Source organism: Talpa europaea (assembly GCF_964194135.1).
Source record: "Talpa europaea genome assembly, chromosome: 7".
NCBI classification, from domain to species: domain Eukaryota; kingdom Metazoa; phylum Chordata; class Mammalia; order Eulipotyphla; family Talpidae; genus Talpa; species Talpa europaea.
Window position 1 is genome coordinate 120,285,246 of NC_140074.1, and position 27,391 is coordinate 120,312,636.

Sequence of the window (27,391 nt, forward strand, 5' to 3'; positions counted from 1 at the left end):
TGTGTCGGCCTGCATTTTGCACACTGCAGTGAGTGTGCTTCCCCCCCGGGGCAGCCCCGAAGGTTAAGGTGCCATGAGACAGAGCAAAGCAGCTTGGGAAAGAAGTTGCCAGAAATTGGGGCAGTCTGTGCCCCCTAGACTTCCACGGGATTCAACCATGTCCCAGGAGAGAGTCTCGAGGTGTCACTTGCAGGGACAAACACTGATGACCTGCCCCAGCCGCATGGTGCTTTCTCTTCACTGGGGTGGCTGGGCCCACCTGCTGGTGGGTACCTGCCCCTCACAGCCAGATCTCTTCCCACCAAAAGATGCAAGACTCAGGGTCTTCCAGGGACCCTGAGAGACCAGAGTCGCCCCAAAGGGTAGTGATTCCTGCCTGCCCTTTCTCTGGGGGGATAGCCTAAACCCAGCACACCCCAAGGGGGCTTGGCTTCTCCCTCTTCCTCTTAGTCTTCAACTCAAGATCTCTCTGACACACAGGCGGTGCCTTCTCCTGTCTGACCCACATTCCTTCCACAAAAGCTTCAGTGTCAAGCGCACCTGTGTCCTCAGGGGCCAGGGGAATTGCAAGCCCTCCGCCCTCTTTAGGGAGATCAGCTGGAACTAACTCCATCTTTCCGTCTCTGTCACACCAAGTCTCCTCAGACTTTTCTTCTCCAGGATCAATAAGCCCCATATCTGGGGCCCCCTTCTGACCTCAGGGGACCTGGACACCCTGTATGTAAGCTCAGTACCCAGACTGCGGCGACACCAGGCGAGGCCCCACTTCCCAGGTCCATTCTGGTGTCAGGTGCCTCTTGGCAGAAGTGCGAAAGACAGCCAGGGCTCACACTAGCCCCTCACCAGAGGGCCATGCCCCTGGCTGAGCCCAGCCCCATGCCCAGAAAGGTTCTCCCAATAGTAGGAAACTCTCCTCCCAGCCCCCAGCCTCCTGAGCCCTAAGGCAGAGGCTGAGCCAGCTCCCCACCCAAGAGCACCCTGGCAGCACCGACTAGTACAGTCCAGCAGATGTTGGCCCAGTCCTAAATCTGACTCTCATTTCTCTCCACTCCCCAGAGAGCAGGCCCCCCTTCATCCTGGCACAGCCCCAGCCCCCAGCAAAGCAAGTAACTCCCACTTCCTATCCAGGGACAAGCCCAGAACAGCCCATGATTCTGCCCAGCTCAAGTCAGGAGGCAGCTTTGACCCCCTGCTCTCCTCTCTCCCTTCTCCAAAAACCCCTTCTATACACCCCACACCAACGCACAGTCCCCGACACAGCCCTGGGCCTTGGGGAGAGAGCCCCCTCCTGCAGGAAGGAAAAAGCAAGCCACAAGGGAGGCTTTAAAGGGCTGGAGGCTAGGACATGAGTCACTCCTCTGACAAATCTGCCCCCACCTTCACCACCCACACATACCTTCCTGGGCCCTTGTAAATTCTCTTCTCCCCAAACTCCCGAGCAGAGGATCTCAAAAAGGATGGCAGAAAAATTCTCCCCAGTGGTGCAGTGGGGTGACAGAGCAGAATGGGCTCAGTTTAGAGTCAGAGAACCTGAATGGTAGTCTTAGCCCTGCTTGGGTCTTTGCTGTGCAACCTTGGGCAAGTTACTTAACTTTGCTGAGTCTCAATTTCCTCATCTGTAGAATGAGGTAATGCCACCTGCCTCTAGGGATAGTCACAAGGATTCAGCTAGAACTGTTAGTAAAAGTGCCTGGTATCTGTAAGACAGGACTTTTTAATCCATCTCTTTATAAGGACTTATTGGGTAAGGGGTATTATTCCCATTTTGCTGAGGAGATTACTAAGGCTCAGAGAGGTGACGTGATTTGACGGAGGCCATACAGGGAATGAAGGACAAAGCTGGGATTCAAACCCAGCTCTGTCCCAGCCCAAATCCCTGTGCTCAGAAGCTCCCCAGCCTAACAGCTCTCCCAGTAAACAGCCCTTCCCTCATCAACTGCCCCCTTCTCAATCTAAGGTGGGGTCCTCTCCCCAAACCCACACTACAGGAGGGACCCCTCTCCCAGGTAAGAGCCATCCCTACATGGGTACCTGCCCCAAGGCTCTCCAGGAGGGAAGCAGGGCACCAGCCCAGGCCTGACTTTCACCCCCAGCTTCATTCTCAAAGCCCTGGCAGCCCAAAGGGAGGTTCCAAGGGGGCGGGTGGGGGTGGAAAGCACTCATGTCACTGAGGCTGGGGCTTGATCTAGCGAGAAATGACTAATTGGGTGCCTCCCTGGTGGCGCAGGCAGTTGTTGAGCGCAGTGCTATGAAGCTGTCCACAGGTGTCCACAACCTCTGTGGTGCCGGTTTGATAGCCTGCCGGCCACAGAGCAACCCCCATGGCGCAGCAGACCTCCCCTGTCTCGCCCGCCGCTCCCCTCAGCAGTGTGTTTCAGTAGATCTGCCTGTTCTGCTCCCCACTCTGTCTCTGGTGAATCCTCTCACCCTCCCGCACATCTGGCCTGTACCCCAGTTCTTGTATAAATAAATAAATCTTGAAAAGAAAAAAAAAAGAAATGACTAATTGGATCCTATCTTTTTTCCCACCCTCTCCCTCCAGTGCAGTAAGTGGCCCGTTTTCCCCAGGCACCTCCAAGCAATACTTCCTGAGTATTATCTTTTCATCAGAGCCACAAACCAGATTAGCTAAACTACTCATTTAACCAATGTGATTACAATCCCTTCCCCTCCTCCACCTTGGCACCAAGAAAAGGGAAAACAGGTTCTTTTTGCCCCAACTCCATGGCTCCCTGGAGGCACACTGCCCAGTAGAACAGAAGAGGGAATAAGGTTCCCTCCTCAGCCTCCCCCAAGCCTGAGGGGCCAAATCAGATGCCTACCACCGGAGGCCTCTCCCTGGAGGTGGGCCTGACCCCACCCCACTCTCCCATCTACAACCAACCCTGAGTTGGGGCATGCAGCCCTGATTCCCCTCTCAATCTTCCTGTCACCCCAGGACTGAGGGAGAAGGGGTAGGTTCTTGCACACCCCTTCTGTTGCCCAAGGAGGCTGGGCTCCAAATCCCTACAAAAAGACCACACTTCAGGTTTTCTGAAACCAGTGTTGGTGGAGATTGCCAACTCTGGCCTGGGAGGGATTCTCAGGAAATTGTGCGGGGGAGGTGGCTAAGGCAGCTCTGCCTAAAACTAGCCCCCCAAAGCCTTCCCTCCAGTCCCACTTTCCCCATTAAGCTCTCAGGAAAGAGGGTGGGTGGGAAAAGAACAGCAAAAGCCTCCAGAAGGAATGCACCTCCATAATTCAGGAAGCGAATGGATACGGTGCCCCATTCTCGCGGCACTTCTACCTCACTCACCAGCCGACTAAAGAAGTTGGGGGATGGAAGGGAGTAAAAAGAGGCAAGAACAATCACGCCCCCCACTCTTCCCGGTTGGCACGGCCCTGCCCCACCCCCATTCCTGGGGAGGGGGGCAGAGCTTGGGAGAGAGTCACTAGCACCGGCCTCTACCGAGGGGGTGTGGTGGTCCCCGGAGGCAGGAAGAGAAGGAAGAAGCTGCTTCCCCTTTCAGCCCACCCGACCCCCCCTTCAGGCCCCAGGGGCCCGGCAAACAGGATGGAGGTGGGGGCAGGGAGGACAGGGTCAGAGCGCAGGCACTGGCCTGGGTTCAGCCCGCCGGATTGGAGGAGGGGGCTTTGCCCCAAGAAGGACCCTTTAAGCCTGGGGAAGTCCTGGGCAAGGAGGCAGGAAAACCCCCCAAGAAAGCTGCCATGAGTACTTCCTCTTGGAAAGTTTGTTTTGGGTGATTTTTCCGACAATAAGTGGTTAGAGAAGAAGGGTAGTAGGGTAGTCTTTTTTCCCTATCAGCACCCTGGAAGCCTCAGCTACTGGAAACTGGGCCAGTGAATTCTCCATCCGTGCAGGAGCCCTCCACCAGACCCCAGCCCCAGCCCCGGGAGTCAGCCCCTGCGGTGCAGACTGCCCTGCACCCGTTTCTCAGTCCCACCCCATCTCCGCTGGAGGAGCCTCGGCCAGGCACCCACCGAGCGCAGAGAGGTGCCCCAGGTACGGTACCGACCAGGCTCCCAGGCTCCGGGACTGGAGGGCAGGGCCTCTGGACTCCGGCTGCTCACCTGCTGGGCAGGTAGGGCCCGTGTAGCTGGGAAAATGCGCACTCGGCCCCCACAGTTGAGCAAGCCGGGCGCGCAGACAATAGGGCCGCACCCAGGCCTGGGGGAGTTGGGAGGGAGGGAAAGCGAGGATGACGCGCGTGAGGTGGGGTGGGGGTGGCCCCAAAGAGACCAGCAGCAGCAAGTTTCCCAAACAGCACATTCCCGCCTGCAGAGTGAGCCCTGGGGTGCAGATGAAGAGGGCCGAAGTCTCCCCTGCAGGCTCAGGGCGAGAGTCAGGGAGTTGGCGTCAGACCAGCTCCGCCGGCCCCAGGGGAGGTGCGACCCCGGAGGCACCTGCCCGATCCCTCCCTAGTCCTGCTCAGGACTCCGGAACCCCCGAGCGCGCTGGGCTCGAACCTCGTCCCCCCTTGGTCGCCGTGCCCAGGACCCCAGGGCGCCCCCTGTCGCCGGTGCAGGGTGGCGCACCCCGGCACCCGCCCTCACCTGCCCGGAGAAGGCGAAGATCGGCCTCTCGGCCGCGCGCCGTCCCCCCTTAGCCCAGAGATACCGTCCCCGGTCGCCCGCACCTGTGTGTGAAGCCTGGCCGGGCTGGGTAGGGGTCAGGCCGGGATGGGAGCCGGCGCGGGCAGCGAATTGAGGTCGGCGCGCTCGGGCGGCGGCTGCTCCGGACTCTGGCCAAGGCAGCAACTCCGTAACCGAACAAAAGGCGAAGGGACCTGACAGCCAAGCCACGCCCCTCGCCCCTGGAAGCCCCGCCCCCGAGGGAGACGCCCACCCTCCGAGGCGGGCTCACTGGCTGCCTCTCCTGACCGTCCTGCCGAGGGGCGGAGCGGCGAGCGCAGGCCTCGTCCACCGCCGCCTCTGTTTATCCGCTGGCCATTGGCCCCAGGGACTGCCAGTCGGCTCTGGGGACTCCCCCGCCCCGGAGACTCCATGCTAACACCGCACCTATTGGCAGGCAAAAGGTTACTTCCTCCTGATTGGGCCAGGAGCTGTCAGGAAGGCTAAGGAAAAGGGCCAATGGGAGAGATGGGGTGTGTCTTGCCCCACCCTAACTCTCAGCAGGTAAGACTCATTCATTACTCTCCCCTTCCCCCTACCTGTCCAACAGGTGAGTCAGGGGAGCCATGGGAAAGCACTGACGCCTTCACAGGCCCGCCAACTCAGCGTCAGGCTGATGCTTCTTTGGGCTTATTCACCTTTGCCACAAAGTAATAATAACATATTTGCATAGCTTTTCATAAGCTCTTTGCTAGACTGGGTTATTTCCCCCCAAAGATGCTCTTGGGATTTAGAATTGGGAGTCTTCGTTTTGGTTTCTGCCACTTAGTAGCTACATGGTCTTCAACTTTCACCCTGTTGCTCCTCATCTGTGAAATGGGTTCATTAGCTGTAGCTCTCACACAGATGGGTGGAGATTAAATGAAGTCTGTGAATCACTTGGACAACTGCTAAGTGTTGGAACTTAAATCAACGGCATGAGCTTTTTAAAAAAAATTCTTCTGACAATTTTGAAAGAATGTGAGGACAACACATGATCCTCATTTTAAAGATGGGGAAACTGAGGTTCCATGAGCCCACAGAACTAGAAAGGGGCACATCCTAAACTAGATCTCCTTTTGTCTCATTTCAAGAGCCACCAAAGCACACATCTCCTGGTGGAAAAGCAGCATAGACATAAAATGCTAAAGCAGTGGGGAAGGTTTGGGGTAGGGGAAAGTGAAAACAGACACCTGGGGAGACAGAAGAGCAATGATTTGGCACAAAGATGGAGAAAGGATTGGCGTAAGGTGGCTTTGGTGGGTTTGGAAAAAAATCAGGCAGCAGATCTAAAGGAAATCAGCACTGGCATAAAATAAATGGGACAGCCAGCTTCTTAGTGCAAGAGTCTATTAGTTATCAGAGAGAACTTCCTGATAAGCCAGTGAAGAAGACAAGGGCACTTCCTTTCTGTGGTTGATGAAATGGAGGCCCACTGGGGGCAGCTCAGCGTGCGGACCCATGGATATTCATTCATCGACGTTTGAGCACGGCTGCATATGCCATGCATTGGGTTAGCCCCTGATGACATGGGGAGTCAAAACCACCCCAACCCTCAAACGGTGAAAAGAGGGCTAGGTGTAAACAGGTCTCCTAACCCCTCTGTATGTGGGTAACTCTGTGTTGGGGGAGTGACTGTTGAAGACTGTTGAAGGGCCCCCTTCAAAAAAGTTGTATAGCCCCAAAACTAGCACACAGGACAGGGTGGACGAAGCTACCCCAGCAGGATCCCTAGCCCCTTTCTACATCAGAGAAAGGAATAATGGCTGAGCACTCTCACTTCTGAAGTTTGTGCCACCCAAGGAGTCTTCCAGAAGGGCCAGGGAGAATCTATATCCCTCATCAGTTATTATCATCCCCCATGCCAGGCTCCTGCCCCTGCCCTTGGCTTCCCTTCCCTCCCTCCTCCTCCTTCTGCTTATCCCAATGTCTTTCCCCTACCTCATCCCTACCCAGCCACCTGCCTGCCACCCTGCCATGCCATGCAGTGGCCATCTGCAGCTTGACAGGACTCACAATTCTGGCTGCCCTGTTGCCAGCACCAGGATTTCCCTTCCTCCCTCTCTCACCTCCCAATGTCCCCTGCCCACCTCCCTCCTCCATCTCCCCCCTCCCCCACCACCTGCCACTGCCCCGCCCCACCATACACACATACTTCCCAGCCCCAAGCCTGCTTAACTCATTCTTTTCTCCTGACTTCAGCACACAGCAGGGTAGGGCTGGTTGACAGCAGAGGGGTGGAGGAGTCTGGGTGGAGTAGAGGGGCAGAAATAAAACTTCAGAATGAAGCATGCGTGTGCGTATATGTGTGCGTGTGCACTGCAGCGCCCAGAATGCTCTCCGAGTGTCTCAGCCTGGAACCTGCCACGACACGCCAGCCCCAAAGCCAAGTGCTCAGGCTGGGCTGGGTGAGGCACCGCCAAAGCAGGAAATTCTGGCATAAGCGCTCCCAGATGGCTCCTCCCAGATCAAAGGATTTTCTGCGCCTTTATTATATGCTTGCCTACTATGTGCCAAGCACCAGGGGTCCATCTGCAGGATACAGAAAAGAATCAGAAAGTAGTGTTTACTCGAATCAGCTGTCTAGGCAGGCCGTCTGGCCTCACGGGATGAGGCGGTGCCGAGGGGTCAGAATGAGGGCTGCTGTGGCCACAGTCTCCTCTGTAGCTTGAACCTGAAGGAAAGGCCCTAAGACCACCTCACCCAGCCCCCTGCCTCCGAGCCTATAAAGGCAGGGATTTCTCCACTTGACAATTCCCAGGAAAGGCGATGTGCCAACCTCCATCAGGATACCCCCTTCTCTTTCTTCTAACGCTGTTGTCTAGCCTGAGTCCTGCTGTCCACACTCCGCTCTCTTGCCCGGAGCCCCATGGAAGCAGCTTCCACAGGAACCTAGCAGCTTCCGAGGGGCCTGGAGTAAAGGATTCACCCCTCTGCCTGCTGCCAGGAGTAACTGACAAAGAGGGGTCCAATGAGGACCTGTTGGGAGGGTGGGTGCTGAGGGGAGTGCATCCCCAGGGGAAGGGAACATGAGCCAGGCCTCCCCCTCAGCTCATCTGACTTCCCATCATGCTCCACGAGGTCTCTGGGCCATATAAGGAAGTGGAAGAGTTCTTGTTCTTCTGCAAACTTGGTCTTTTCTCTCCAGGAGCCCTTTCCCCAGACAGAGGCAGGGGGAGGCTTAGATGGGAGCGAGCGCGCGCACACACACACACACACACACCACACACACACACACCCTTCTGTGCTCACACCTCAGGAATATGCAGTCATGGGCCCAGATTCAGGTGCACTAATGCCAGCCTTATCAGCACTCTCCCCAACACACACGCGCGCACACACACACCATTCTTCTTTCCCCTTGGGGTTAAGCTGAGGGGGGGGGTCAGCACCTCTATAAAGGAGGACAGGATGGGGCCTCCCCTGGTGGCGCAGCGGTTGAGCGCTGGGTTGCGAGGCTGCCCGCAGCCTCTGCAGCGCCAATTTGATCCCAGGCCACCAGTGAGGGTCCCACACACACACAAAAAAAAAGGAGGACAGGATGAAGAGATGGGCTGCTATACTTCAGGCAGGTGATGTCCTTTTCACCACTGGTCCCCAGCCTTACAGCAGGGGAAGGGGGGCAGAACTTCCCAGGCAGCAGGCTGGATCAAAGGCAATGCAAATAGCAAGAGGCCCCTGGAGCCTGGGCCATCTCTCAGTGTCCCAGACTGGGCCACCTCTCAGCATCCAGGCAGAGCAGTGGCTCCTGCCCTTGGAAGAGCCCTGCTCTGGTCTCTGCTCCTCCCAGGGTCGTGCACTGCCCCCCACCCCAGCGCACTCCCTCCCACCCCAGGGCTCATACCTCTCCCCCTTGAGATCACACTCAGGTACTGGAAATGCCTAGCCCAGGACCAGCTTCTAGGGCCTGCAGGGCTCGCACGCTGACCTTCCACCCCAGAACAGACAGCAGCACATGGCGGCAAATGGGTGACAAGGGGCAGGGCTGGAGAGGGATGAACACAGCTGGACTTGCAGATTGGGGTGTCCAGTGCTGTGCTGGAGGCCCTTTGTGCTGTGGATGTCATCAAGACGGCCCAGGGGCTGGGGGACAGGGAGCTGTTATCCCCCTGCCATGTTCCGAGCAGGGGCTGGGTATTCTCAGCTCCACCACAGCCTTTCAGGCCACCGTGGAGACGTACATGTCAAGGATATCTTAGCAGAGTGTTCTCTTGGTCTGGAACCTACTTAGATCTAGATCTATGGTATGTGGGCTCCGTTGGCGCTCCATTGGCCCCCTCCATTGGAGGGGGACTTGCCGGGGTGACCCTTTGAGACTGGAGAGAGGAAACTGACTGCAGTGAATGAGCTCGGCTCCCAAGCTCTTCTGACTGGCATGGACCCAAGTCGTGTGGGAGCCCGATGGGACACTGCAAGGCCCCAGGGTCGGGGTGCTCCTGATTTTTTGCTGCCCTTTATCCAGGGGAGGAGTCTGGAGGCCAGAGGCGGCCCATAGCCTGATCCTGTGGGCGGTGTGCCCTGCTGGTGGGGAGGCTTTAATGACAGAGGTAGCTTCCAGGCTCGTCCCTGGAAGGCATGTGGGCGGGGATGGAATGTCAAAGGGAAAACTGGAAGACGGGAAAATAGAGATAGGAAGGGCTAGAAATAGCACAGGCCAGGGCGAGATAGTCAGGGCTGGGGCCTGGCCGGGGCCAGGGCTGTTGGTGGTGGAGGGAGAAGGCTGAAGAAGGGTCACTGCCACCCCACCCCGGAACCTTTCCCCACAAAGTGCAATTACAGGACTCTGGAAGCCCAACAGGTGGGCTTCAAGCATCAGAAATATATTCTGGAGTTGGGGTCCCTGGCTCTCTGAGCAACCCCCTCACCCCGTCCAGAATGACTGGGGTGAAGAGGGGGGTGAAGTCTGTTCACCTGAGTCACACCCCTTCCTGCTCCCGGCCATGGCACTCACCTAACAGGCTAACACAACTGGAGCCCCACCCCCGCTGCCTGCCCCTCCCTCCCGCAACCAGCCGGGATAGTTGCCTGCCCCAACAGGCGCTCTTCCCACTGGAAGGCCACCCCTCCCTGCAGGGGGGAGGGGAGAAGAGGGACGGGACAAGAGTCATTGGAAAGAGGACCCAGGAACAGTCTAATCAGAGGCTCCTTCCTTGTACATTTGGGGAAGCTGAGGCTGCATCCAGTACTTCCCTAAGGCCCAACAAGTTAATCGGGTCGGGTTGGGAGTGGAACCTTTGCTTGTGCCCACCCGCCTACCTCTTTGGTCAATTTTGGTCTCTTCCCATGCCGACAAAACAGAGGGGAGGGCGACAAAGGAGAGGAGAGGGAGGAGGTAAGGATCAATTTTGTGAGAACTCACCCTGAGGTGTGACTTCAGGAAACCTTTGAGATTAGAGAACCAGGGCTGGGAGTGGGCTGGGGGTGGGTTTAGACCCCCAGGGATCTGAATCTGTAACCTCCCAGGCCTCCCCTACTCTACTCTACAGCCTCTAAGCTGCCAGAGCACCACTCAAATCAAGACAATCAACTATGCAAAGAGACCTCCCCCCTCCCCCATGGGCCCTCCTGCTTTCCAGTCCTGGACTCCACCTTGGTGGGAAGTGGGGCCAGGACTTGGAGACCCCCCCAACCCTGTACATTAATCGCATCTTCTCCAGTCCCATCCCGTGGCCACCAGGGAATTCGAGAGTTGAGATCTTTGAATATTTCATCAGCATTTCAGCCTCCAGTTGAAGAAGCAGCCAACTTACAGCTCATGGGTAATTTATGGTTCCAGAAGAGAACCTGGAAGTTGTGAGGGGGAGGGGCTGGGGAGTGGGGGAGGGGGAGGCCTGGACCAGGCTCCCAGTCCAAAGAGTGGAGGTGAGGATTGAGGGAGGAGCTTCAAGGCCAGGGACATTTCCATTTCTGAGGATGCCAATGTAGTACGGAAAAACAAACAAAAAATCAGAGTTATAAAAATAATAGTGCTGAAGGCTAAAGTCATCTGGCAAGCATTTTCTGACTTCACGCCTGTCCTTGTGTCTCCAACTGCACAAACCTCATTTGAAGATAACAAAAAATTTTAATGGGAAGTCCTTCATGACTGTAAGACCAACTGCCAAAAGGCCCCCGCTTCCCACACCCACCTGGGCCAAGTAGAGAGGCCAGATTCCCCATTTAGATTGACACAAGCTGGCTCCTGCCAAGTTGTGTTGCCTCCTCCAGGAAGGTCACCAGGATTTGACTGGAGGTCCTGGGAAAAGGAAGGAATCTCTTTTGACCACTCCTTACTTTGCTCCAGGAATATAACATCACACTTTGCTTTTAAAAGAAAAGATGGAAAAGGCTGGATTTCTCCCTCTTGACCTCTTCTTGGAGAATGACCTACCTTAGTGAGTTCTTTCAGAGAACTCACTGGATTCAGAGAATCAAGTATATGTGTATGATGGAGGGGTCAACAAATAGGCATGTCTGCTTAACTCAGTTTCCCCACCTGAGTCATGGACATGAGAGGCATCCCACCCCAAGGGTTGTTTGGGGGATGGAAGAGATGCTATCCAGGTACCCCGGCGCCAGGTGGGACCAGACAGGTGGTGATTATGGAGATTATGGGGTGATGTGTCCACATATCGGGCCTGGGGTTTGGGCTGTGGCTGGCTCCAGCAGGTGGCCCCAACCCCCAGCATGCCCCCACCTCATCCTTCAGGCATCTTGGAGCTTGATCATGGCAGGGAGCTGGGCAGGGTTGTGCCAGCCTTATTGAAAGTCAACCCCAGCCTTGGGAGCCCCAGTTAGCCTCTCTGGGCCTCAGTTTCCCCATTCACAGAACTGGGGCCATCTGTTAGGGCAGTTACTGGGCAGAAGTTGCCAGAGAAGGCCCAAATGAAAGCTCCAGAGTGGGAAAGCTGTGAGGGGCTTGCTGTGGGGCTGCCAGGACTTCCCCCTGTCAGGTTATGCTCATGGCCCCAGTGCCAACTGGCACAGCCTTCTGACCCAGGAAGGGGTCACTCTTTGTCCCCAGGGGACACCCATTCTCTCAGAGAAGGGAACATAAAGTTCTCAAACCTAAGAGGGAAATTTTTCCATTGGAATTCACTGGAACCTGGGAGTAGTCCATGGGGCTTGCCCCTTCCCTGGCCATCATGTCTTAAGATTCAGCAAGTCTGTCCTCAGGTACCCTAATATCCCATCCAATCCCACAAAGCTGACAATGGGGGTGGGGGTGGGACAGGATGAGCTCTGGGATCAGGTCTGAGAGGGTGCCTGGCAGCCTGCTGTCCTGTCCTTCCCTCCTCCCCACCAGAGACCTGGCAGGAAAAGGTTCAAACCCAGCTGGGGCCACCACCCACCTCAGAGAACCCTGGGCAAGCTGCTGTCCATTCCTCGGCCTGCGCCTTTGAGAGGGGAACTGATATCTACCTTGCAAGACTGTTTTGAGGGTTATAAAAAGCTGCCATGTGCTGAGCACATAGTAGGTACTCAAACGAACTCACTAGTAATGAAGCACATAGTAGGTACTCAGTGATGCTCTCCATAGGATGGGCTCTTCCCAGGTCCAGGTCCAGCACACCCTGTGGCACCTGAGTCTGGCCCTAGTGTTTCAGAACCCCCAGTGCCCTCTCGGAAACCCGTAAACTAACTATTTTACTACAGATGCGACCACTGAGGAGGAGCGGGGTGAGGGTTTGGGGCAGGTAAGAAGGGGGCTGGGTCAGACATGTGGCGGAGGCCAGGGCGTCTGGCCTGGGTGGGGTTGGATGAATGGGCTCAAGGGCCCCAGAGGGCCCACGCCAGGCCAGGACTCGGTCTCACCGGTTTGGGGAGCTGGCTGCGCAGTGGGGAGACGCGGGCATCTGGGAGTGGCGGGAGGGGCTGGCGGCCTCCAGAGCAGGGGAGCTGAGTAAGGCGCCCGGACCAGGACCCCCTGGGCGGCCCCTTGGCCGCGGCCGCAGACACCGGCGGACACGTCCACGCGGACCCGCACATCGGCGCGCGGCGCCCGGACTCCCTCCCGCACCGGCGCCGTCCCCTCGCCCGCCGCCCGGATTCCTGCGCGGCTGCTCACGCGGGCGCGCTCCGGCACGTCCCCCGCGCCCCGGGGAGCCCCGCCCAGAAGCGGGAGGCGGGGCTCGGGGGAGCTGACGGCGCAGCGGCTCGGGGAGCTCGGGGGCGGCGGGCCGGGCTGGCCACCCTGGACCCAGGGCCCGGGAGACGCCGCCTGGCAGACGCGCCTCTGGGAGGGAGGGAGGCGTGAGGTCACCGGCACCCCAGCCTGGACCCCGCCCGCGCTCCCGACTCCGACGACTCAGTCTTTCCGCCCTCCGCCGGACAAAGTCCCAGGGGAGGGGTTTGGGGTGCGGTAGGTGTCCTGCCAGGCACAGACGTGGGCGGGGTCCAGGCTCGGCCGACTGGCACATTCTCGGGGAAGGGCGGGGGTGTGGACGGTGAGAACTGGGCACCCCAACTCTAACTCCACCCTCCAGTGAGAGGCTGCGCCTTCACCCAGCCCCTCTCCCCTCCCCGAGGCTAGAAACGAGGGGAGGGAGCTGAACGGTCACCTGACCAGGATCCCTCCCCAGAGAGGCCCCTTGTGCACCCACTTCCCTGCAGAGGAGCCTGGGGGGAGAGAGGGGGGCTGATGAGTCAGAGCTGGGTGATAGCCACCTGACATCATCCTCACCCCCACACCTCTGGACTCTCTGCCCGAGGAAGCCGATGAGAGGTTAGAGAAGAGGGTCTGGCCGCCATAGGCTTCGCCATCCAGCCATGCCCGGAGGGCTGCGGGGCAGGAGCCTTGCGGTGGGATGGGGAGATGGGGCCGAGGATGTTCGCTCTGGCGCTAAGGAGCCTGAGTCAGTAAATGCCTGGAAAGTAAAGGCCCGAGGAAAACGTCTAGGCCCCATCCCCACACTCGCTACATTCCCCGAGGGAGGCGGTGCTGAACGAGGGAAAAACAGGCCATCCCAGCCTGGAAACCCGAAACCACCTCCCCAGGCCGCGGTGGGGATGCGTCCTCGCGCCCCCTGGCGGCCATTTGCAATCGCGCACCGCCCGGGACTCCCCAACTCCCCAGCAGTGGTTGGGGGACCAGCCAAGGCCATGCGTGCAGCCTGCATTTACACGGGAGGGAAGAAGGGGTAGAGGGAAGGATCATCAGCCTCACCCCTCACCACTCAGCTCTGAGGGGACTGGACCCCAGGCACTGTGACTCATTCAGTAAGAAATGTTTATTTAGCACCCACTGCCAGTGTGCCAGGAATGGCGGGTGTCCTGACTGGAGCGCTTCACAATGCCCCTGCCCCTGTTGTCTCAACAATTCAGGCTGAGGCACCAACTACACGGAGCTAGAGCTTCTCCCCAGGAGACCGTCCAAGTGGGGAGAGCACTAGGAAGGAGGCCGGGCCTGCAGCAGAGGCAGCACTGCCCCCCTGTGCTCCTGGAACCAGCGAGGAGGCAGGAGGGCCTTGAGCAGTGCTTGCAGGTGGGATGGGATGGGGCCTGGTCAGCTATGTCCATTTTACATTTTTTAATAAATAGCTCTTGCCGCTGCCCAGGTGAGGGGGTTGCCACTGGTCCAGGCTTCCCAAGGTCTGGAGGGCATAGGGGTGGCTCTCTGTCATGCTAATTCAGGCTCTGGTTCTGAAAAAGAAAGAAGAGGGCATTAGGGTGCTCCCCAACTCCAAACAGGTGTCTGGATGCTGTCCTAGAAGGAGGTGCAACAGGCAGGCGTGGGGCTCTGAGGAACAGGCCTCAGCTGGTCCCTGCTCCAGGAAGGATGTACCCGCCACCAAGATGGGTTCCAGCCCCCAAGACACACTCCACTGCCTCTGCAGCCCAGTGCATGGATCCTTCTGTCCCAACCTCCACCCCAGGATGCATTCACTACCATCGCCCACAACCCAGCCACTGACCGGCCTCAGCCTCATCGCCCTTGGCATCCGGCTCCTGCCACCAGTCAGCATAGATGCCTTCTTCATAGTCACCCTCTCCCTCAAACTCAGCATCGGATGGGGGGTTCTTGGGCTCCACGGGAGATTCTGTTTCCTCCAGCTCCATCTAGAGAGCCCACGGTGGAGGGAAGAAACCAGGTAAGAGCAGAGGTAAACCCAGATGGGCCCCCAGCCAGGCCAAGAGGCCCTCCCAGCCCATCTGTCCTGAAGCCCCTTCTGCCCTTTGCCGTAGGCTCAAGGTCTCACCCAGGAACCATATGAAGGTTTCTCCCACAAGGGCCTTTTCCCAAACTGCCCCCTCCCTGAGCTGATGCAAGGGCCCCACCCACAGATTTCAGTGTTAGCATAAACATGGCCCTCTCCATAGCCCACCTTTTAAGCACAAACATGTGGCAAGAAGAGTGCTAGTCCCAATATGCCAGGCCATGCTGTTTTCCAGGCCAGAAATGCTTTTACCTGCTGTGCCCACATGGCTTTTGTCCAGCCTTCCAAAGCCAGGCATCAGCTCCAGGATGTGGCCCTTGAAGGATGACCCCTACTGGGTCAGAAGCCCTCCAGCGGGGCCCCACGCTGGCCCTCCCCAGCACTGTTGGTGCCTCCTCTGCTAGGCTGTGCCATTCGTCAACTCAGCCCAGCCCAAGCACGGTATCTGCAGAGAGCAGGCTACAAGTAACACTAATAAGCTAGCTTCTACTCACAGAGCACCAACTATGTGCTAGCTACGTGCTACGTGCTTTACCTACTTGATCTCACTTAATTCTAACCACAATGGCATGGCATGAGCATTATTCTCCCCACTCAGTGGATGAAGAAATGAAGTTTGCGGGTTTTCTCAGCATTGCCTGGAGCTGCCCACCTGGTAAGTGGAGAGCCACATCTGGCTTGCACCACAGTCTGGCACCAGCAGTGTCAGTCCTGCCCCGTGGTGATGCGTGGGGTCACGAGTGCATGAAAACGGATGGATGGATAAGCACCAAGCAGCAACACCTCACAGAAACTCAGGCTCTCAAGCCTGCATTCAGAGTCAGAGTGACAGGCTGTGGTCCTCCCTCCTGTGTCCTGCACGCAGGCATTCATTCACTCATGGCTCATTCAAACTCCATTTCTGAGTTTCTGCACCAGGCAGGGGAGAGCTGGGCATAGCTTGGTCCCCTGTACTGGAGTGCAATCCTCTAAAAGCCTGGCTGAAGAATGGGGCGAAATGGACTAGAAATGCAGTAACTCTAGGTCCAGGCCATAGGTGGTCAGGAAGGTGCCAAGGGTCAGAATTGGCACTGAAAGCCTAGAGAAGAGCCAGGATAAGCAGCCAGGGCTTCCTGGAGGAGGTGCCCCTGAGCTGGACCCCAGAGGAGACTCAGACACATAGAGAAGGAGGCAGGAACACACGAGAGGACAGAGAAGGGTAGATGTGGGTCAGGACAGGCCATCTCTCCTGCTTCACAGCAGCTGACCACGAGGAGTTGGTCACAACAGCCCCAGGGAGAGAACCTGGGGCTCTCCCTCCATCAGCAGGCCGTCGCAGCTGGGAATGCAGGGGCCGCTCACCTCATCATCTGACTGCAGGTACATGTGTGCGAACTCCAGCAGCTCCCGCAGCTCAGCGGTCTGGTTGTGGTAGAGCCTGGCCTCCTGGAGGGCAGGGAAGAGGGCAAAGGCCATCAGTGAGGGTGATGAGGGTCTGAGGGGCAGGAATGGGCTGGCATTTTTCTTTTCCACTTTCTATCCTGCCTTCTAAGGAAGCCAGGACCTTTTCTCAGACCACAGGTCCCACATTGGAGCTGGGTGCTGGCGAGGTGGGCAGTCCCACTGCCATTTTGCAGGTGAGGCAAGAGATTTCAAAAGGGCTAGTAATGTTCCCAGTACCTCAGAGCTGGTGGGACCCCCCATCACAACACATCCTGTCCATCCTGTCCTGTCCTGTCCCCTTCTAGCACCCCCAGTGTCCCACGAGCGCCCCGATGGCAGCACCCACCTCCCGGGGCTGGAAGTCTTCCTCTTCCAGGCCCCAGCGGGCCCTGTGGAAGCGGTAATAGACCAGGTTCTGCTGCATGACGCTGTCCCCGGGGTCGAAGAGCATGTAGCTGGCAGCGCTGCGGGCGGCCTGGCGAACGTCGTTCACTGCGAGGGGACAGAGTGCAGAATGGCCCTGCCACCTCTCTAGCTCAGAGACAACCCCCACCTAGCCCACCCCTATTTCCCAATTGAGTCCAGTATCCCCCACTCCCCAGCCGCCTCCCAGAACACTTGTTGGGTACCTCACCCCACCCAGTGATAACGCAAGCTAGAATACACAGGGCATGTACTGGGTGCCAGTCCTGTGTAACTCATTTAAGCCTCACTGTTACTGCCATCCCCAGTGTACAGGCAAGGAACACAAGGCACAGAGAGGTTAGGTGAACTGCTCAGCCTCACACAGATGGAGAATGATGGCCTGAGGAATTCCAGGCCAGCAGCCCAGCCCTTAATCACTCGGCCATCTGGACCCATTGAAGGTCCCGGATCTCAGCCCCTCCACGCCAGCTCCGACCTGAACTTGGCATCTCTGCATTGCAGTAACCCTGGGGATGTCTGTCTCAGCCCCTCCTGACACCAGTCATACGCCCTGGAGCTTTTTATTCGCCGTATGATTAAGAATCCCTTGGTCTCTATATGAGCCTCAGTTTCCTCATCTGAAAAAATGGGCCCAGTCATGTCAGCTGCAGGGATAAGTGAAAGGATGAAGTGAGAAAAGCAGCTGCGGCAGGGCTATGCAAACTGTGAAGTGCCGTGCAGCTGGTCATCTATCATGTGCTCTGGAGGCCCGCTCTTGCTCTGTGCCCTCCCTAGCAGCCCCAGGCATCCTCGCCCATCTCCCCATCACCCCCAGCCTTCCTCCATCACCCAGGATCCCCCCTTCTGAGGCACACACCCCATGTCCGTGACACTCCCAGTGCAGTGCCTCCCTCCCCTGCCCCACCCCACCGGGAGGCTCACACTTGTAGTAGGCGAACTGCAGGTAGTGATACATGGTGGCCACGAACTTCTCCACAAAGTAGCCGCCCACGTTGGGGATCAAGTTGGTCTCACATTCCACTTTGCACTGCAGGGATTCTGCAAAGAGATCTGGGGGCGGGGAGGCAGTGGTGAGGGGCTGGTGTGGTACTCAACTGCTCCCTCCTGCTGCTGCGACGGGGTGATGGACAGGGTGATGGACTTCAGGTCACGGCTCAGCTGGCTCAGCCTGCTGAGCCCCACTCCCGTGCGATGAGGTGTCCATTCTCTCTGATTACGACAGGTGCTGAGGGGGACTATGAGCTGGGTTGACTGACAACCCCCATAGCCATCCCAGGCAGAGGGAGCCAGGGCATTCTGTGAGATTGCCGTGAGGTTGCAGGGGGGGATGAAGCCCAGCTAGGGAAGCTAAGGTTGGCTTCTCTGCCCCCCACTGAGGGACACCTGAGGTCAGGAATCCCCGTCACCAGGTGATTTCTGGCCACAAACTTCGTTCTGCACACATGGGCTGGCTGTATGCCATCTTGGCGCCTTGATACCCACATTGTCCTCTGCCTGGAAAGCCTGCGGCCCCAACTCCCTCATCTTATGGGCCATCACGCCTCTGCACACATGTCTAGCACCTTGGACACTGGCGACTGGAGGCCTCTGCACCCAGCAGCAGGAGGACCGGTCAGGACAACACCTGACTCCAGCCACCTCCCAGGCAATCAGCAGATGTTCCATAAATTGTACGGAATGAAAATCTGTATTAGGGGCCCTCGGAGAAGCAGTCCTGTGATGAGTGGGGTGCCCGCGAAGCCTGGCTGGGGGTACCTGCTATGGCTGGGTAGAAGTCCTTGAAGTCCACCTGCTCCTGGGCCCCCTCGCAGCCGGCCAGACAGCGAGCAAAGACAGCCAGGTACTCGGCCAGGGCGCGCTCCATGTCCTCGCTGCTGCCGCGGAAGTCCCCGCTGTTGAAGAGCTTCACGGCCCGCAGGAACACAGCCTGGAGGGGGCGGCAGGGGTCAGTAGGACCTTCACTCCCCTACAAGCCCTGAGAGGACCACGGAGGCGTGTCAGGGTCAGGGCTAGCCCCGCTCCGCCTCCCCACCTCATAGGGCTGGGCCTCCAAGTCGGTGAGGGGCTCATTCGCGGCGTCCAGCAGCCCCCGGTAGTAGTTGAGATACTTGGTGGTCAGCTCATGCTTGGGGTTCCTCTGGAGGAAGGTGTAGGCCGCGGCCACGGCCTTCTCCAGCCGGTTAGCCTGCGGGGTGGAGACGGGTGGGTCAGTCGGCCGGGGCGGGGCCCACACGCGGGCCCGGGTTTGTGCGGGGCTCCGAGCCCGAGACGGGCCAGGGGGAGGGGGGATCGGGGGTTCGCCCACCTTGAACTGCGCGTAGTGCAGGTACTGGTAGGGCAGGCGGCTCTGGAAGTCGCGCAGCAGCTGCTGCGGCGGGTAGGGCACCTGGAAGGCGGGCAGCGTCCGCTTGCAGCGTCGCAGGCAGGCGGCGCGCTCCAGGACGTGGCCGAAGAGCCACAGCTCGCGGGCCCACTCGTCGGCGCGGCCGCCGTCGGGGCGGGGCGCGGGCCCGGGGGCCGAGGCGGAGGCCGCGGGCGGCGCGGGGCCGCTGCAGTTGGCGTGGCAGAAGGCCTCGCTGTCCCGCAGCAGCCGGTGCAGCCGCAGCGCCGCCTCCAGGTAGCGCGCGCTCTCGCGCCAGCTCTCGCCCTCGTACTGCTCCAGCGCGTGCCCGTAGGCGGCGGCCAGGGGCATCAGGTCCTCGGGCGGGAAGCCGCGGAAGCTGTACTTCTCGTACTGCGCCCCAGCGCTGCCCAGCAGCAGCCAGAGCAGCGCCCACGCCGCCCGCCCCATGCCCGCGCCGCGCCGGCCGGCCGGCTCTCCCCGCGGAGCAGGCGTCGGGCCCGGGGGCGGCGCGGCGGAGGGCGGGGTGGGCGGGCCGCGCGCCCGCTGGGTCTTAGCGCCGGCGCGGGGGAGGCGCAAGGGGAGCCGGTGGGGGGGAGCCGGGGGTGGGGAGCCTGGGTCCGGCCGGCCCAGGGGCGCACGCCTGCGCGCCGCCTCTTCACGGGACCCGACGGCCGACTGACCCCCCCCGGCCCGCGGGGCTCTTCCCCAGCGACAGAGGGTGACTGCTGGGGAGGGGGGTGTTTCCGAAGAGACGCGGGGCTCAGAAAGACCGCCCACACCTAGAGGGGCCCCACCCCCCAACCAACACACACCCAGTTAGAGGCAGAAATTGAGGGCAGTGCCACCTTCCTCTGCTCGGCCCAAGCCGGGGGGCTGGCGTGGCGCCTCCCGCAGCGGCCCTTCCGCACGCGCCCCGCCGCCAGCCCCGACGGGGCCCCCGAGAGTCCCCTCTGCACACCCCGGATCCCCCCCGCGCCGTCCGCGCGCGCCGCCGCCCACTCGCGCTCCAGTCCCCGCTCCGGCCTCCGCGGGGGCCACGCCGCGTCCCAGGAGGGGCTGCGGGCGGTGCGGGAGCAGGACGTGCGGAGAAACCCCGGGGCCGCTGGAGCGTCACCCGCCGCCTGGGGAGGCCGAGGGCTGGGGGTGCCGGCCAAAGCAGCAGGGGATGCCACCGGCTTTAGGACCCGGAGACTCCGCCAAAAAAGACATCGAACTTTTCCTTTTTTTTAGTCCGCTCCGCAGCTCGTCTTCCCCGAACTTCCCTCCCTTCGGGCCCCCGGTCCCGAGCCCCGGGCTGGGGCGCGCAGGGGGATGAAGTCGGCCTCAGCCGCGCCCCCTCCTCCGAGTCCACCCCTATTCCTCCACCGCACCCCACCTCCGCCCCAGCCAACTCAGTCTCCCCAGCCCCCATTCCACGTGGACCCGCCAGCGCGGGGGTGGGGACGGACAGGAAGGGGGGGAGCCAGCCCCGGGAGGAGGGGTGAAGGAGGCCGCTGGCGGCGTCTCCCTCGCTCGCCCTCACAGCCGGCAGCTCCAGCTCCAGGCACCATGTTCGGTGAGGCGCCCCGCAGCCACACCCGCCCCCGGCTGCCCCGGCTGCAGCTGCTGCTTCTGCTGGTGCAGGCCGTGGGGAGGGGGCTGGGCCGCGCCAGCCCCGCCGGGGGTCCCCTGGAAGATGTGGTGATCGAGAGGTACCACATCCCCAGGGCCTGTCCCCGGGAAGTGCAGATGGGGGATTTTGTGCGCTACCACTACAATGGCACTTTCGAGGATGGCAAGAAGTTTGACTCGAGGTAATGGGTTGGGTGCCTCCCCCCACTGGTCATTCCCCTTCCCCGAGCCCCCTCTGGGCTCTCTTAGGTCCCTCCTTGCCCCTTTCAGCTGTGTCTGTATCCAGGTGTTCACTCCACAATACCCTAAGCTGAAACCGTACCCTCGGGGTGGGGTGGGGGCACTCCTGGACATCTATCTCCCCAAAACATTCCCCGTCCTCAATTTCAACTATTTGTCCCTGATTTCTTCCGTACAAGTACCCTCCCTCCACAAAGTGCTTGATGATACAGGTAAACTGCTCTGTTCTTACTTACCATTGCTTTGTTCTAAAGACATGGGGGGAGGGGCATGGTCCCTGCTGCATGTGCATCTTCAGGTGGTCTCTCACCTTGGGACCCCCGACCTTTCCACCCTGGCTCCCTTTCTGACTCCAGCCCAGGTTTCAGTACTTTTGTGGTTAGTAAATAAGGAGCAGAACTGTTTGGAGGGGGTGGGGGTTATCTGCAACAGACAGGATAAGCAAACTGGGCATTATAAATAAACAGCAGGATGGATCTGGGTGTGGGGCAGCTCTCTGGGCACCCTGTCTATGTGACACACAGTCCCACACACCACCTGGGCTGCCCTGGGAAGATTCTCAAGCCTCTCTCCCAGCATGGCCCCCCGCCTCCCACCCCCCACACACCCCTCCGTCCATCTTAGCTACACCAGACTAATGCTGCAGCCTGCCTTGCCAGGCTTGGGGTTTGAGAAACTGGCTTCTGGTCTGATCCAGACCTTGGTCTGCTCTGGGAAGTCTACCTTTGTTGGTGGGGACAGGCAGGGATGTGCCTCCACCTTAGTCAAACCTTGGGGCCAGGTCTCTCTCTCTCTCTCTCTCTCTCTCTCTCTCTCTCTCACACACACACACACACAGAAGTTTGTCCCTCTTCCACCCCCTCCCCAGAACACACAGCTCAGCCCACAGGAAGTGAGTGGCCATGCCTATGGAGGCAAGCAGTATGTATATTGGGCAAAAGTATGAACTCCAGAATCTCAGCTCTTGGGTTCAAGTTCAGATTATTACAATAATCAAGGAATTTTGCCCCTTTTAAATTTCACCCCTGCTGTATCTGAAAAAATAGACAATAAAAGTTATCTCTCTTCTGAGGCTGACATTAGGACTGAAATAGGATGATGTTTTACAGTGCCTGGCAACAGAAAAGCCGGCTCAATACACATTCTTTACCTTGACTCTGGGGAGAACCAGGATGGTGTTTAACTGGCCCGACTCCACCAGTGTTGGGGCGCTCACAGGCCCCCTGTGCTGTGAAGGAAGCAGGCCAGGCAGGCCAGGCAGAAAACCAGCGGGATGGGGGTGGGGTGGCGGGTGTAGAGGGCCCAAACTGAGGTCCCGGCAGTATATAAGAGTACAACCAAGCTCTTGATGGCCACTGTTGGGAATTGGGGTCTAACTCCTGGTGGGGACTCCAGCCACTGGGCTGGGCCCAGTTCATGCAGCGCTGAGCTTGGAAAATTTCTAACCCTTGGCTCCCTTCCATCCAAAATAAAAATCTCCCATCCTCCCTTCTGGAACCTTAAAGTAAATTAAAAGTTGTAACTAAAACCAAATACAAGCCAGGACAATTTTAGATTGGACCATTTGAAAATTGAAAACCAGTCCCTGGCCCTGGGACCAGTCCCGGGGTTGGAAATCAGTGGCAGAGACATGGGCTGGGGTGTCCCGCAAAGCACACCTCAGCTGTGTGAGCTGGCACGTTACTTAGGCGCTCCAGTCTCAACTTTTCTTCTAAGAAAAATAAAAATAATCATTCCCCCTGGGAGGGGGAATTTAAACAAGATACAGTCAGGTTGTAATGGAGCCGCTTTCTGAGAGATGCGTCCTTAGGCGATTGTCCTTAGGCGATTTTCTAGTTGTATGAAGGTGCTAGAGTGTAATTAACAAACCTGGGAGGTGGCACCTACTCATCATCCCCCAGTCTAGCCAAAGGGACCCCCCTCCCTTTACGCATCCCCTGGTAAGGGAACACCAGTTATATGGCTAATGACTGATGAATGCAAAATGCCAAGCATTTAATCTGGCATACAGTAAGTGCTCAATATATGTTGCTCTTTCCCTCCTGGCGGTACTTACCACTCCATTGCTGTCAATAGATAATAGTATCAGACAGGCCTACAGAACACTCCCCCAAGCCCCTCAAACCAACAAATTCAAGCCTCTGTCCTCTGGGACTTCCCTCTAGTAACAGCCATCCTATCAAGTCGGGAGGCGCGGCCCACCACGGGGACGTGGGGTGAGGTGCCCATGGGTCTACATGTGTGTAGGAGGGGGATTGTGTCTTTGTGTGTGCGTGCACCTGCACCTTTGGCCATGGGCAGAGGCCACTGTATCCCATCTGTGCCCTCCCTCCCCTCCCAGCTACGACCGCCACACCTTGGTGGCCATCGTGGTGGGCGTGGGGCGTCTCATCACCGGCATGGACCGAGGCCTCATGGGCATGTGTGTCAACGAGCGGCGACGCCTCATTGTGCCTCCCCACCTGGGCTACGGCAGCATCGGCGTGGGTGAGAAGGGTGGACACAGGCCTGAGGACAGGAGGGACCCGGAGGCAGGAAGCTCAGGGAGGGGGAGTCACTGACCCAAGGTCACACTACACAAATGATGTGAACCGTGGCTGGTTTGTCTCTGCCTACCCCTGAGGTGGGAAGAAGGGGTGTGACAGGGCCCAGGTGGGATCACAGCTTCACTAGCAAGAAGGGGAATGTGAGGTGGTGGAGGGGGTGGCAAAGCAAGACTCTCAGACCCCCACCCCACCCCCACCCTGGGGACTGCCCTGTCCCCACAGCGGGACTCATTCCCCCCGATGCCACCCTCTACTTCGATGTGGTTTTGCTGGATGTGTGGAACAAGGCGGACACTGTACAGGTGAGCACCTTGCTGCGCCCACCTCAGTGCCCCCGCATGGTCCAGGACAGCGACTTTGTCCGCTACCACTACAATGGCACACTGCTGGACGGCACTGCTTTTGACACCAGGTAAGGGCTGGAGGGAACCCTGAGGTGCTGAGGATGGTGGCAGAGGCCGGGGGACTCACGGCCCATGCTGACTCCCCACCCCAGCAGTATCATCTCTACCTCATTGTCTTTCAGCTACAGTAGGGGTGGCACTTATGACACCTACATTGGCTCCGGCTGGCTGATCAAGGGCATGGATCAGGGGCTGCTGGGCATGTGTCCTGGAGAGCGAAGGAAGATCATCATCCCTCCATTCCTGGCCTATGGCGAGAAAGGCTATGGTGAGGGCAGACAGTGGCTTGGGGAGTCTCCGGAAGTGGGCTGCCACACACAGTTGTTCAGGTTGTGCACTGCACAACGGTACCAGCCCAGGAGGCAAGTAGGGATGAAATGTAGCCCTTGGTAATTATCTCACTAAGAATGGGTACTTTATTCTGATCCACACAAAGGCTCAATATGGGCCGGTGGTGGCCCTGGGGATAATTCAGCTCGGGCCTCAGAGGGAGACAAAAAACAGGGCCCCTGCTTGAAGAGAAAAGGCTCTGGAGAGCAGGGCCAGGACCTTTTTGCTTAGGGCTCATAGGGGCCTTTTAAGGGCAAGAGGAGCCTTGGGTGCTCTCCACTTGTATGGTTCAAGCCTATCCCGTCCCCAGGGACTGTGATCCCCCCACAGGCCTCCCTGGTCTTCCATGTCCTACTGATCGACGTCCACAACCCCAAGGACACTGTCCAGCTGGAGACCCTGGAGCTACCACCTGGCTGTGTCCGGAGAGCCGTGGCCGGCGACTTCATGCGGTACCACTACAATGGCTCGCTGATGGACGGCACCCTCTTTGATTCCAGGTCAGGGGGTCCTGAGGATGGAGGGTGGGGGTGGGAGGGGGCAGAAGAAGCTGCCAGATATGGGGGTGGCTCTGAGCTGCCTGGAAGGGCAGGGCACCTTTGACCTCTGCTGGTCCTGCATTGCAGCTACTCCCGCAACCACACCTACAACACCTATGTGGGGCAGGGCTACATCATCCCCGGAATGGACCAGGGGCTCCAGGGCGCGTGCATGGGGGAGCGCAGGAGGATCACCATCCCCCCACACCTCGCCTATGGGGAGAACGGGACCGGTAGGCTTGTCCCTGGGTCTGGACCCACTGCTCGGTGACCTTCCCCCACACACACAGCGGGCTTCCACCCACTGCCCCAGCCTCTCATCACAAAACCAGCCACCCCCCGGTTCCTCCCACAGACTCCCTCATTATCTCGGGCCACCCCCCACTTCTCTCTCCCATGCTGGAGGCAGGCAGCCCTCCTGAGTTTGGGCGGGGGCGGTTATAGAAGAACAGAAATAGCATAACCCTAGGAAACTACAAGACCCACCTCTGCTGGAAGCCTCAGTGTCCTCACCTGTAAAATGGGACTCATGGCATTGACCAACAAGCAAAGTGATGGAGGCTGCAAGGCACGTGCCTCCCAGGGCTCCTGCCAACAAGAGGGCGTTAGCACAGGGTGGGGGTGGCTTGGGAGCTGGGGAGCAGGTCCAGGGGCCTCCACAGACAGCCGTCCTGGACTCTGAGCTGCTCCGAACCCCACTCGGCCCCAGGAGACAAGATCCCCGGCTCTGCCGTGCTGATCTTCGACGTCCACGTCATCGACTTCCATAACCCTGTGGACCCGGTGGAAGTCAAGACGCTGGCCCAGCCCCCCGAGACCTGCACCGAGACGGCCAGGCCTGGGGACTTTGTTCGATACCACTACAACTGCTCTCTGCTCGACGGCACCAGGCTCTTCTCCTCGTGGGTCCGGGGCAGGGCCAGGGCTGGGCAGGTGGGTGGGCCGGGCACCCTGACTTAAGTTCCCATCTTGGAGGAGGGGGGAACATGAGGAGCTGAAATGCTTTACTGATGGGTGGGCAAAGGGAAGTGGCGCTGGCAGCGGGAGGAGCTGTTGTTTCCATCCTCTGGAGGGGACAGCCAGGTCTGGGAGATGAGCCGCCAGGCCAGGCCGCACCACGGGGGAGCAGGGCGCCCCCTCTGAAGCGCTGGGCCCGCACTCTGCTGTAGGGGCGGTCACTGGGAGTGACTGTGGACTGACCGAGGGCTTGTCCTGTGCCCTGGGCCAGTGTAGGATGGGGTGGGGCAGGGTGGGGGAACTCGAGTTGGGGAGAGGAAACAGGACTAGTGGTAACACTGCAATCTGCTTCCCCCCAGCCATGACTATGGGACCCCCCAGGAGGCGACTCTAGGGGCCAATAAGGTGATCGAAGGCCTGGACACCGGCCTTCAGGGAATGTGTGTGGGAGAGAGACGCCAGCTCATCATCCCCCCGCACCTGGCACACGGGGAGAGTGGAGGTGAGGCGTGACTGTGGTCTCATGGGCGCTCTGCCCCTTTGCCTCTGCCCACTTGGGGCCTAGATGGCTGATGGGAGGAGTCAGGGAAGCTTTCCGGATGGTTCTGTAAAGATCCCAGGCTCCACTCTCCATTCTCCAAGAAACCAAGGTTGTGGGCTGGGGAGCACACTGGGAAGGCTGCACGGCAGGCCCAGATCCTGGCCTAATTGGGGCTCTTTCCTCTCCCTCCCTCCAGCCCGGGGAGTCCCTGGCAGCGCGGTGCTGCTGTTTGAGGTGGAGCTGGTGTCCCGGGAGGAGGGGCTGCCCGCTGGCTACCTATTTGTGTGGCACGAGGACCCTCCTGCAAACCTGTTTGAAGGCCTGGACCTCAACAAGGATGGCGAGGTCCCCCCAGAGGAGGTGGGTGGGGACTTCAGTCCTTACAATAACCGCGCCCACCCTCTACCCAGGAGCCGCCTGCATGGCTGCAGTTCTCAAAAACGCGCGTCCGGCTCTCGTGTGCGGGTTCCTGGCCCTGTGCCCTCGCTGTGCCTTGGGTTCCTTGTCTTTGCCTTTGCTTCTAGCCCATTCCCCCAGCTGCTGACACACCCTCCTCCCTGCCCCCTGTGCCAGGCCCCCTCGGGAGGGGGCGAGCAGCCTGGGGGAAGGAAAGGAAACCACCCTGGCCGCCTCCCAGGGCCCTTCCAAAGGCCGCCATCTACTGCTGCTCTGACTGACCCCCCTCCCTTGGCTCTCCTCGCCCCCAGTTCTCCACCTTCATCAAGGCTCAAGTCAGTGAGGGCAAAGGACGCCTCATGCCTGGGCAGGACCCCGAGAAAACCATAGGAGACATGTTCCAGAACCAGGACCGCAACCACGACGGCAAGATCACTGTCGAAGAGCTCAAGCTGAAGTCCGATGAAGACCAGGAGCGGGTCCACGAGGAACTCTGAGGGCAGGGACCTGGGGGCAGGGGCCTGGGACCGACCTTCCAAAGTCACCCTCCCCTCTGCTGGGACGATGTCTGGGAGCGTGGAGCAAGTGGTCAGAGAAGCCAGCTCTGCTCCCCCACCTGCCCTCAGGGAGAGCCCGCGGCACCCGCGCCTATTGGGAGTCTCTCTTCAGTCCCCAAGCCCTTTCCTTCAACTTGCTGGCACTACAGAGCCAGTCTGGGCATTGGTGGAGTTGAGGAATGAATGGGGCCGCTGCTGGGCCCCCGCCCCCACCTCCCCGCTGCATCGCTACACTGAGTGAGGCCAAACTCCTCATTTCTTTATCCCCCTACACTTGCGTCGTGGTTGCGGTCCTTTATTATTCCTCATCATAAATTTTCTTCATCATCCA

General features: G+C 59.1%; 2 protein-coding genes across 2 annotated transcripts; one reads left to right on the forward strand and one right to left on the reverse strand.

Annotated features, from left to right (window-relative positions):
* Nucleotides 1–14,209: 14,209 nt before the first annotated feature.
* P3H4 (prolyl 3-hydroxylase family member 4 (inactive)) lies at nt 14,210–19,386 on the reverse strand (the record flags this gene model as incomplete). The annotated part of the gene is made up of 8 exons (XM_084239289.1): nt 14,210–14,232; nt 14,505–14,649; nt 16,089–16,172; nt 16,516–16,661; nt 17,517–17,645; nt 18,351–18,522; nt 18,628–18,780; nt 18,901–19,386. 8 exons carry the CDS (start codon nt 19,384–19,386, stop codon nt 14,210–14,212), a joined length of 1,338 nt encoding a protein of 445 aa, XP_084095415.1.
* A 1,101-nt stretch (nt 19,387–20,487) lies between these two features.
* Nucleotides 20,488–27,000, forward strand: FKBP10 (FKBP prolyl isomerase 10; the record flags this gene model as incomplete). Its single annotated transcript, XM_084239343.1, has 10 exons — nt 20,488–20,732; nt 23,132–23,277; nt 23,559–23,748; nt 23,863–24,008; nt 24,381–24,570; nt 24,697–24,842; nt 25,319–25,511; nt 25,926–26,068; nt 26,304–26,467; nt 26,815–27,000. The coding sequence occupies 10 exons, from the start codon at nt 20,488–20,490 to the stop codon at nt 26,998–27,000; spliced, it is 1,749 nt and encodes a 582-aa protein (XP_084095469.1).
* Nucleotides 27,001–27,391: the final 391 nt, after the last annotated feature.